Source organism: Octopus sinensis, linkage group LG30, assembly GCF_006345805.1.
Source record: "Octopus sinensis linkage group LG30, ASM634580v1, whole genome shotgun sequence".
NCBI classification, from domain to species: Eukaryota; Metazoa; Mollusca; class Cephalopoda; order Octopoda; family Octopodidae; genus Octopus; species Octopus sinensis.
In genome coordinates, this window is record NC_043026.1 from 9649391 (window position 1) to 9661500 (window position 12110).

Below are 12110 nucleotides of genomic sequence, written 5' to 3' on the forward strand. Positions count from 1 at the left end.
AGATATAAAGTGGAAGACAACATTTCACTGACAGAAATGTTTCTGGAAAATACATCCACCAGGTCGATGTAATAATTAAGTTGATTATTAGTAACGAGATCATTAACCACCAAATTATGATCAGTTATAGCAAACATACGGCTTCCGTCTATCAGATAGACAAACGTTTGGTCAATAGATCCACCTTGGAGACTGAGGGGACGTTTCACTTGGGACATTAAAACACTGGGGACCATTTGACGACCGCCATGACCACCACCACCTATTGTAGTGTTGTACTGAAAAACTTTTTCCTTAGTAACAATTAATAGCTTTTCTGTTTTCTTGTCTATTGATAATGATTTCACAAAAACAGGGATATTAATTGTCTTAATTACTTCAACTTGATTATAATAAATGATGGCTAAAATGTTTAAATGTGATGGTTTATCACAATAACAAACAATTTCACCTTCACCCATCTTACACACCTGGACATAAGGCTGCCTTAATGACACACTTCTCACTGTCTTTGACAGGTTTCCGATGACTCTTAATTGTTTCTGTAGGGGTAATGTGACACCTATATGATTAGAATCCCATCGACATATATCTGTGGCTGTAGATGGCAGAGATAATCTGGACACAATGTCTCCTTCCTGAGAAATGTATAACAAGCAATCATGGTTGATGTCGGACACCACTAGCTGTCCATTGGACAGATTACATATTTCGCCAATGACAAGTTTTTGGTCATTTTCCTTTTCTTTGAGTCGTAGATTTAGATTTCTGATATAAGGATTTTTCATGTGTAAACAACAGCCAGACGACTGGTCATGATTCTTGTAAAGAAGAACCCTGTTGAGTTGAGTGTCCGGGACATAAAGTGTTCCTTGGAAAACAGCAATGTGAGGGTGAACAGGGAAAGGCAGTTCCCACTGCCATTTCATTTCTCCATATAGATTGTAACATCTGAGAATAGATTGTCTCCTGAAGAGGACATAGAAATAAACATTATCAGAGTAGATGTGATGAGGGTAGCCATATAATGGAAGGTGTTTTTGAAAAAGTTCTTCACCACATGTGGAATAAAATACCATTTTATTTTCGCTTCCATCTACGACTACAAAATTAATTGGAGTTGCAGCAATGCTGACATTATAATGTCCCAGAGAAATTCTTTCTATAATGTCAACTTTATCATCCTTCATCAAGAGGATATGGACCTCGTGTTTGTTTCCATTTGTGGTTAGAGTTAAACACTTATTTGATACAACATGACATAGTTTAATGTAATCAGTATGGACTTTCATTAAAGGGCCTTTCATTAGCCCAGGGTATGTGATACACTGAAATTCTTTGTTTTCACGGTAAAACACCAGAAATCCTTTAGAATTCATTCTACAAAAGCAAGAAGGAATCTCAAGGAAAGTTGAATTATTTTGGTTAATTATTTCTCCAGTCTCAGTGAATAATATAGCTTTATTATTCCTGTAGAATATTAATATAGAAGATGTAGACATAGGTAGAATATTAGTCATGTTGTAGCAATCCTCAATATAAATATAGTTGTTCAATGTTGGGGTCCATAGCTGGGGGTTATATGACTGCCTGGGCCAAAAGTCTTCATTTGTTCCAATGATATGAAGGACATCAAAATAATCGGTTACAAAAATGTTTTTTTTGCCAACAGAAATATGGCGGCATTTCATGCCAATTTCTCTTGTTGTCACAGCACCCGTACCTGAAATCCGATAAATAATAGGTCCCTGGAGGACATAAAAATGGTTTTGGTACACAGTGATGTGGCTTGGAATGTCCAGGGAATTGGTATCCACCTCAAATAACTGCTGGCCATCTACATTGTAACAGGTAACCCTGTTAATACTGGGAAAGGATACTAAGAGTTTATTTTGTGCTCCTACAGCAATATCTGTTGGTGTTTCTTTGGTTATGAATTTGTATTTTATTCTATTCTCTTCCCAGTCAATGATGTATATGGTCCGACCAAACATTTCTACACCTATAAGCGTAGAATGTTCCAAATAAGAAACTAAGATTAATCCTAGCTGAATTCTTTTGATTTTAAAACTTAATGGGTTGATAATAAGAATCATTTTTTTGAAGGGGAGGGTGGCCAGGACTGTATCTTCACTGATTCTGGTAAAATCAGTAACAGAAGATGAGCAATGAACTTCATTTCTGTTGCCGTCTCTTGTTACACAACATATTGTCATACAGTGGCGGGAATATGTTACAATACCCCCTTGTATGACAACAATATTGGATATTGGGTTGCTTAAGTCTTCACCAGATTCCTTGATCTTTGCTTCTCTGGTCACAACTGGTCGAAGAGGCCGAAATTTTGTGGTTACTTTTGGTGGTTCAATGGTCTTGTGGTTGTATGGGTTACAAGTGACATAAATGTCAAAGAGTCTTTGTTGAAACCAATCAAGGTTTTGGTGAACAAAATCATTATTTGGTTTTGCAGATTCCAGAAATCTTGGCATTTTACGTTTGACATTATTTAAAATTCGAGATCCATTTAAACCCAGAGAGTCCATGTGATTACATTTATCCTTTACATAATCTATAAATGTATTGATGTGGTCTGTTTTGATTAGTGTTCGGTAACATGTCACAATATGAAGGAAACTTGGTAACATGGACTTTTCCTGTTCCTCAGATTTCTTTGTGTCTTTTCTTTCCTGTTCTTCTGTTTTCTTTGTGTTTTGTGTATGTAATATTTGGGGAAGAATTGGTGTAGTTTCCTTATAAATTGGTGTTGTATCACAGACTGTGGCAGGAACGAGAGCCAACATTTTGTTTTCTTCATTAATCTTCTCCATTTTATGAATATAGAATTATTATCTTTTTCTGTTAAATATATTCTTTTCTGTGGATTTTTTTTTCTTCCTTTCGAATACAATTTATCTCTTCAAAATTCACTAATTTTTACATGAAAGCTGAAATACAATGAAAACTTTATTAGTTTTGTGAAAAGCTTTTAATAAAATAGTATTTACTTGATTCATTCAAACAATTTCAAGGAAAACAGACATTTCATTAAATATATTTAGTAAATTGTTTAATTGACAGTGAAGTTAAACATTTAAACTGTTTTCAATGGAATAATCATTAGAAATAAAACTTGAAGATATAAATACACCATTATCTTTATTGACTGAATATAAGTGATGGTGAAAAGTTTTGGAGTAAGAAGGAATATAAATATTTTGTTGAGGTTATTTCTACAGATATTATCGGTAGAAATTATAGCCAGGACTGATTTCCTGCTACAACATTTCATATCGAAATGTCAGACGGAAACAAACAATGAGATCAAAGAGAAAAACATCTGTTGTTTGTTTACATCTGACATCTCGATAGGAAACGTTTTAGCAAAAAATCAGAGCCAACTATAATTTCTATGGAATATCAATAGAATAATGTGAAAAACACTGCTAACAATGTAGAATGTGAAATCTTAAGAACAGGAAAAGTCCATGTTACCAAGTTTTCTTCATATTGTGACATGTTACTGAACACTAATCAAAACAGACCACATCAATACGTTTATAGATTATGTAAAGGATAAGAAAAACCTACACAAAGAGTGTGATCAATGACTGAGCGGCTAACCGGCTTCCGTGCCAGTGGCACTCGAAAGGCACCATTTCATTGTGATCATTACCAGCGTCGCCTTACTGGCACTCAAGCCCCATGCTAGTAGGGTATTAAGAGCACCATCCAAGCATGATTGTTGCCAGAGCAGCTATGTGGCACCTGTGCCGGTGGCACATAAACAACACCATTTGAGCATGATCGTTACCAGCATTGCCTTACCGGCACTTGTGCCGGTGGCATGTGTAAAAGAGTCATTGCCAGTACTGCCTGACTGGCCCCGTGCTGGTGACACGTAAAAGCACCCACTACACTCTCAGAGTGGTTGGCATTAGGAAGGGCATCCAGCTGTAGACACTCTGCCAGATCAACTTTTTTTGGTAATATTTTGAAGATAATAATAACCCTTTCTACTATAGGCACAAGGCCTGAAATTTTGGGCGTTGGGGGTTAATTGATTACATCACCCCCTAGCCCCTAACTGGTTCTTGTTTTATCAATCCCAAAAGGACAAGGGGCAAAATCAACCTTGGCGGAATTTGAACTCAAAACGTAAACTTGGAAGAAATGATGCAAAGTATTTTGTCTGGCATTTTGTAACAATTCTGCTTGTTCGTCACATTAATAATGATGATGATGATGATGATGATGATAATGATGAATAACAATAATAATAATAATAATAATAATAATAATAATAATATTAGCAGCAGCAGCAGCAAAAACAACAACAGCAATTTCTTTTATTTTTTTTAATATGATAAAAATGATTTCAAGTTTTGGCACAAGGCCAGCAAGTTCAAGGAAGGGGCCAGTCTATTACACTGACCCCAGTACTCAACTAGTACTTAATTAATCGATCCGAAAAGGATGAGAGGCTAAGTCAACCTTGGTGGAATTTGAACTCAAAATGTAAAGATGGACAAAATGCCGCTCAACATTTTGCTTTGCATCCTCACAATTCTGCCAGCTCATCACAGTAGTAATAATAATAATAATAATAATAAATAATAATAATGATAATGATAATAATAAATAAATAATAATAATAAATAATAATAAATAATAATAATACTTTCTTACTATAGGCACAAGGCCTGAAATTTGGGGTGAGGGGACTAGTAAATTACATTGCCTCAATTGCATAACTGGAACTTATTGAATCGACCCCAAAAGGATGAAAGGCAAAGTTGACCTTGGTGGAATTTGAACTCAGAATGTAGTGCAGATGAGTCATAATAATAATAATAATAATAATAATAATAATGATAATAATGATAATAGTAATAGTAATAATAATAATAGTAATAATAATGGCTTCAAATTTTAACAGAAGGCCAGCAAGTTCTGGAGAGCAGGTAAATTGATTACATCGACCCCAGAACTCAAAAGGTACTTATTTTATTGACCCCGAAAGAAGGAGGGTTGATGTCAGCAAAATTTGAACTCACAACGTAAAGGCAAACAAATAGCTGCCTAGCATTTTGCCCGGCATGCTAACGATTCTGCCAGCTCACCACCCAAATAATAGTAATAGTAATTAATAATAATGATAATAATAATAGTAATAGTAATTAATAATAATGATAACAACCCTTCCTTTCCTATTTTATATCCTTCATATGTCCTTCTCTTCTTTTACTTTCTTCTCGCTCTCTCTCTCTTTCTCTCATTCCCTCTCTCCTTTTAAATATCAACTTCAACATTTTATTACCCTTTTACATAAACATGTATATATTTTGTCTGTGTGTGTGTGTTTATATAGTGTACGTGTATATATGTATATATATATATTCTTTTATTCTTGTACTTGTTTCAGTCATTTGACTGTGGCCATATTGGAGCACCGCCTTTAGTCAAACAAATTGAACCCAGGACTTATTTTTTGTAAGCCTAGTACTTATTCTATTGGTGTCTTTTGCTGAACAACTAAGTTACAGGGATGTAAACACACCAACATCGGTTGTCAAGCACTGTTGGTGGGACAAAAATAAAGAAAATATAAAGTGGTAGGAGGAAATTAGCACAAACGTGAAGAGTGTGCGTATATATGTATGTATACAAGTGTGTATCTCTCTCTCTCTCTCACTTTATATGTATATATATATATATATATTCTTTCCATCATTTAATCATTAGTACTTACTGTTTAATTAAAATTTCATCTTCATTTCCTAACCTAGCTGATCCACAAATAGATTCAGTTAAAATATGTACCGGACTGAAAAAGAAATACTGGTGCTAATACGATCAGTTAAATGCATAAAGGCAATGCTCCATCATGGCCATGGTTCAATAACTAAAGGAATAAAACACATCAGCCACACATTACATACATAACTTGAAATCTTTCTACCACCACGACCACCACCATTTAGTCTGTTAACCTATCTCTATAAATGACACATCCTCTCTTCAATTATTATTCATGTCTTTCTCATCCACAAATATACAATTTTTAAAAAAAAACCATCACTATTTTATTTCTCAACCACAGAAATCTCCAAGAATATTTCTAAATTTACCAAATTATAACATAGATTATTCCTTCAAATACAATATTTAAATGTAATTTAGAAAAATATATTAAAAATATAATCTTTTAAATATTAATAGGATGTTTAACTTTTATAATGTCAGAATACAATTTATGAAGTTGAAATACTTAAATTATTTTTATAAACATTATATTTGAAATGTAACAAATATATTTGTTTAAAATAAATTAAAATTATGGCTTCTGTTGTTGATGTTTAACTGAAAGTTAATTCTTATCTAGCCACCCTATGGCCAGACATTCTATCCATGACCCCAGCTATAAGTTGTTATTATCTAACTTGATTTTAGGGGCGTTTTTGGGTCTTTGTTGTTGGTTTGTAATAGAATTTATAATATTTGCAGACAATGTGAAATAATTCTCAGAAGCCATCCATCTGATAAATAATATCGAAGATGGTGAGAAAACATATTTAATGCATTGCACATGAAAATGTTGATGTAGGATAAAGATGTGCTGAGAGAGGAAATATATGTTGTCACCAAATAGTTTAATATTTAAACAATTCTTCTTCTTTAGTTCAAGATATAAAATAGAAATGAAATCACCAGAACAATTTCATTTGTAATCAAAGATTAATATTAAAATAAAAAAATTAGTTTAAAACATTTCATTGATTAAAAGAAGAAAAAAATCAATTCGTAGAATCATTAGAATGGTATTAGTACTGACACTTTGTGTTCTGGGTTCAAATTCTAGCAAGGTCAACTTTGACTTTCATTATGCAGGGGTCAATCATTTAAATACTAGTTTGAGGTGGTAGAATTAAATACTGGACAAGATGGCTTGCAGACGTAATCTATCACCTAATTTCACACCAAAAGCTGGCCCCTGAGCTGCTTTTAGCAGAGGATTTCTCTTTTGTGTGCATTCAGATTAGGCCTCTTGTTTTGAGAATGTCTTTCTCCCACTCACCACTGTCGAAGAAAAAGTTAGGGTCATATGCAGGGCCGTTCTTGACTAAGCTTTTAAAAAATTAAGTTTATGAAAAACAACTAATTAATTTATCTGCCATAAAATTAATTTGCAAATTTTTAATTTCACTTGAGACTTAGAAATCCACTTTAAACTACGTAAAATGATGATCCTAGTTGAACATTTCCATCAAATAGTTTTGACATAGTTATAACACAACCATACTTTATATTCTGGATATGAAAGGTTTTACTTGTGATGAGACACTGCAAAATGTTTAAACAATGTCTAGTCTATAGACATTGTTTGCAAATAAAACAATATCTATAGAACAGTATATTTTGAAATAAGTCTAATGAATGTTTAGCAATGTAAATGTGGTGGTAAATTGTGTGTTAAATAAATAGGAGAAGAATATTATTTACCAGGGTTGGTTATTGGGTTTTGATACTGGCTTGAAGTCTTTCTGTCTCAGAAATATTCTGTGAGTCTGCTTCGCTCGAACAGCAATGAAGATATGGCAACAGTTAAGAGGATACTTATAATATATCCGGGAGTAGTAGACATTGCCTCCTCGTGTGTGTGTGTGTGTATACGTCCTCACGTATGCATGTATATATAGATGGATATACACTTACATAAATGTCTGTGTGTATATATATTTCTATGTGTGTATAGGTGTGGGAGTGGCTGTGTAGTAAGTAGATTGCTTACCAACCACATGGCTCTGGGTTCAGTCCCACTGTGTGGTACCTTGCACAAGTGACTTCTACTATAGCCTGGGGCCAACCAAAGCCTTGTAAGTAGATTTGGTAGATGGAAACTGAAAGAAGCTTGTATATATATATATATATATATATATATGTATGTATGTGTGTGTATATGTCCCCCATAGCTTAGCAGTTTAGCAAAAGAGACTAATACAATAAGTACTAGGCTTACAATGAAGAAATCCTGGAGTAGATTTGCTCAATTAAAGGCAGTGCTCCAGCATAGCCATAGTCTTGTTAGAAATAATAAAGAAATTTTCCTGAAATAACATACAACCTTCTCATAAATACACACACGCATATGTATAGAAAGGCTTATTTTTATATACGTATGTATATAGTTATGTGTGTATATATATACACATACACTCACATTCACATGTTAATATATACAAATCTATGTTTATATATATATACCTGTATGCGTATGTCTGTAACATAACTATGGTGTTACTGTTGTGAAACTGGCATTTATTATGATTTGAGAATTTTGGTATTGGTCTGGAATCTAACAGCCCAGAGCTCAGGTTGCGTTTCTCTGCAAATAATCTACCAGGAACTAATATGTATGTATGCATATGTATATATATATATATATATATATATATATATATATATATATATAATATATATATATCGAATTGAACCAGCCAGGATCCCTGGCCTGGTGGTACGTAAAAAGCACTATCCGACTCGGGGCCGATGCCAGCGCCTCCCCAACTGGCTTCCGTGCCAGTGGCACCTAAAATACGCCAATCCAACCGTGGCCATTGCCAGCCTCGCCTGCCACCTGTGCAGGTGGCACGTAAAAAGCACCCACTACACTCACGGAGTGGTTGGTGTTAGGAAAGGCATCCAGCTGTAGAAACATTGCCAGATAAGACTGGAGCCTGGTGCAGCCTTCTGGCTTCCCAGATCCCCGGTCGAACTGTCCAACCCATGCTAGCATGGAAAGCGGACGTTAAGCGATGATGATGATGATGATGATGATATATATATATATATTGTTTTATTCCTTTACTTGTTTCAGTAATTTGAATATGGTCATGCTGGAGCACCACCTTTAGTGAAAATGGAGAAAATATGGATGTGTGAGAAATTTATTTGTATCCTATAAAAATTTTGAAAAATTTATTTGAAACCATAGCAATAGAAATAAATTAATTATAAGTTGTAAAGCTGAAAAAATGTGAAAGAGCCTACATATATGTTTCAGGACTATCCCCTAGAAATTAAAATGTTAAACTAAATACTATAAGCTCTTAATAACCCTCAAGATGTTCTACCCCCTATAGCTGGACAATGATCCCTTCCTTAGCATTTAAGCAAATGCTTAGAATTCCTCTTCAATGAGGAGATGGTACTGAAACATACATGTTGGTTAATGTAATCGAAACATATGTTGGGCAATTATTATGATTAAACAAACTGTTAAATAAACCCAAAGGTTGAATGTTCGAATTCTTCATTCCCCTTATTATCAATATTGTACTTTACACTCAAAGTAGCCAGGAAAAAACTGTAACATTTGATGGGAGCGAAAGAAAATTTACCATAAAATGCCTCATCTGAAGGAACCAGCACTGACGTTTCTGTATTTTCCTGGATATTATATCTCTCTCCTCTCTCGCTCTCTCTCTCTCTGATATACACACACACACCTATATATATATATATATATATATATATATACATAGTACATACACATGTATCGTGAGAGGGAGACAATAACAGAGAGCTGGCCTTTCTTAAATAGAACCCAAATTTTGGCAATTTAGTGAAGAACAGGATTCTGTTTCAGCATGAACATAGTAATTATCTCTTTAATTACTTCAAATTAGGTGTAATCATTTGATTTCTGTGTTTAATTTCAGTCTTCATATATGGGATTAATATTTATACTTGGAAAGGCATGATTACCCTCTCATTGCATTCATTATCTCAACTTGAATTTTTCATACAAGTTTTGTAGTCTCTGCTCTACAGGTTACATAATCCACTGCATTCAGATATATTCATCAACACACACACACACACACAGATATATATATATATATACATATATATACATATATATATATATATATATAATATATATATACATATATATACATATATCCCGTGCCGGTGGCACGTAAAAAGCACCATCCGTCCATGGCCGTTCACCAGCTCTGTCTGGCACCTGTGCGGGTGGCACGTAAAAAGCACCCACTACACTCACGGAGTGGTTGGCGTTAGGAAGGGCATCCAGCCGTAGAAACACTGCCAGATCAGACTGGGCCTGATGCAGCCTTCTGGCTTCACAGACCCCAGTTGAACCGTCCAACCCATGCTAGCATGGAAAGCGGACGCTAAATGACGATGATGATGATGATGATGATGATATATATACATATATACACTCATATATACATGATGGACTTCTTTCTGTTTCTGTCTACCGAAGCCACTCACAAAGCTTTGGTTATAGTAGATGACACTTGCTTAAGGTGCCACACAGTGGGACTGAACCTGGAACCATGTAGTTGGGAAGCAAGCCTCTTATCACAAAGACACTCCTGTTGTTATTTGGATTTGATTTTCACTTCCTCCCTCTTAAGATCTAAAAATCCATTTTGAAATAATTCCAGTTGTTTCCAACTGAGAAAGCATTCATTTACATTTACTCAACAACTCAAGTGTTTTGTTTACACATTGGTCCCCACAATGCAAGTATTCACATCCCCACCACAAAAAAGCCACTCTCATCACCATCATCATCTTATTCATTAGTTTCAGCAGTCATTTATTAAAAATATAATTATTTATTTCGCATGGCTCAGTGGTTAGAGCGTCGAGCTTACGATCGTGAGGTTGTGAGCTCGAATCCCGGACCGGGCTGCGTGTTGTGTTCTCGAGCAAGGCACTTTATTTCACGTTGCTCCAGTTCACTCAGCTGTAGAAATGAGTTGCGACGTCACTGGTGCCAAGCTGTATCGAACCCTTTGCCTTTCCCTTGGATAACACTGGTGGCGTGGAGAGGGGAGGCCGGTATGCATGGGCGACCGCTGGTCTTCCATAAACAACCTTTCCCGGACTTGTGCCTCGGAGGGTAACTTTCTAGGTGCAATCCCATGGTCTGTGTCGTGACCGAAGGGGGTCTCAAATATTCTTTCAACTAATTGGACTTTTTTTTATTTCCTTTTCTTGTCCACGGAATAAAAAAGGGAAGCAGGAAAGATGTGTGTCTTTTCTATCAGAATGCTTATCATTTAATGTTTTAAGGTTTGCAGTATAAACTTTGTGACCCTGCTGGGTCACCACCAACAGCATCAGTTTGGTCCCCATGCCATCCGTCCTCTGCAAAAATCATGCTCACATTGCATCACAACACCAAGGCAGAACTTTCTCACCCCCAACGAGCCCCTAATAAGCCATGACACATAGGAGAATAGAACCCCCCCCCCCCCCGATTATTGTATTGAAATGGCTCCTGGGTGAATATCTGCAACAAATTTCAGTGAAACCCTATACACCCGGATATAACAGTGCAAACAATAACTCTTTCCTCGAATGGGTTCTGGTGCCCACAGAATTACTGTAGAGTGAAATATCATTAAATGTCGTTTCCAAGTGGTTTTTATTAACCCTTTCGTTACCAACCCGGCTGAAACCGGCTCTGGCTCTGTAGTACAAATGTCTTGCTTTCATAAATTTTGAATAAAAATCTTCCAACAAATCTTAGTCACAATTCATGTTCCTAACACTAGCTTAATGATAACCAAGTTATTTTACTAAATTCTTTGTTACGTCTAAAATAATTGAAAGAAACGCAGAGCATCTCAACAGAAATATGGTAACGAAAGGGTTAAGTTAACCATGGACTCGGGTAGTTCCAGCTGAAACTTATCCAAGTATATAAGTACGCATACATTAATACATGGAGGCGCAATGGCCCAGTGGTTAGGGCAGCGGACTCGCGGTCGTAGGATCGCGGTTTCGATTCCCATACCGGGCGTTGTGAGTGTTTACTGAGCAAAAACACCTTAAAGCTCCACGAGGCCCCGGCAGGGGCTGGTGGTGATCCCTGCTGTACTCTTTCACCACTGTTTTTCTCACTCTCTCTTCTATTGGCCTGCTCGCTTAGCCAGCGGGGTGGCGTCATTCGAAGGCTGCAACAATGCGAATGCATTGTGACCAGCGATGTGTAACAACATCTGATGGTCTGGTCGGTCACGTGATCACATTAATACATACATGCACACACACACACACACACACACTAC

At 35.8% G+C, this 12110-nt stretch overlaps 1 protein-coding gene across 1 annotated transcript in view; it reads right to left on the reverse strand.

The window, feature by feature from the left end:
* The window catches only part of LOC115226813, an 11631-nt gene extending 4002 nt beyond the window's left edge, over positions 1–7629 (reverse strand). Inside the window, exons 1-2 of the mRNA XM_036515138.1 lie at positions 7501–7629; positions 1–2945 (exon numbers count right to left, since the gene is read on the reverse strand). The exon at positions 1–2945 is cut by the window's left edge and continues 834 nt beyond it. Coding sequence (XP_036371031.1) covers positions 1–2828 — 2828 coding nt within the window. The 5' untranslated portion in view covers positions 2829–2945; positions 7501–7629. The remainder of the gene's footprint in view (positions 2946–7500) is intronic.
* Between the last annotated feature and the right edge of the window lie 4481 nt (positions 7630–12110).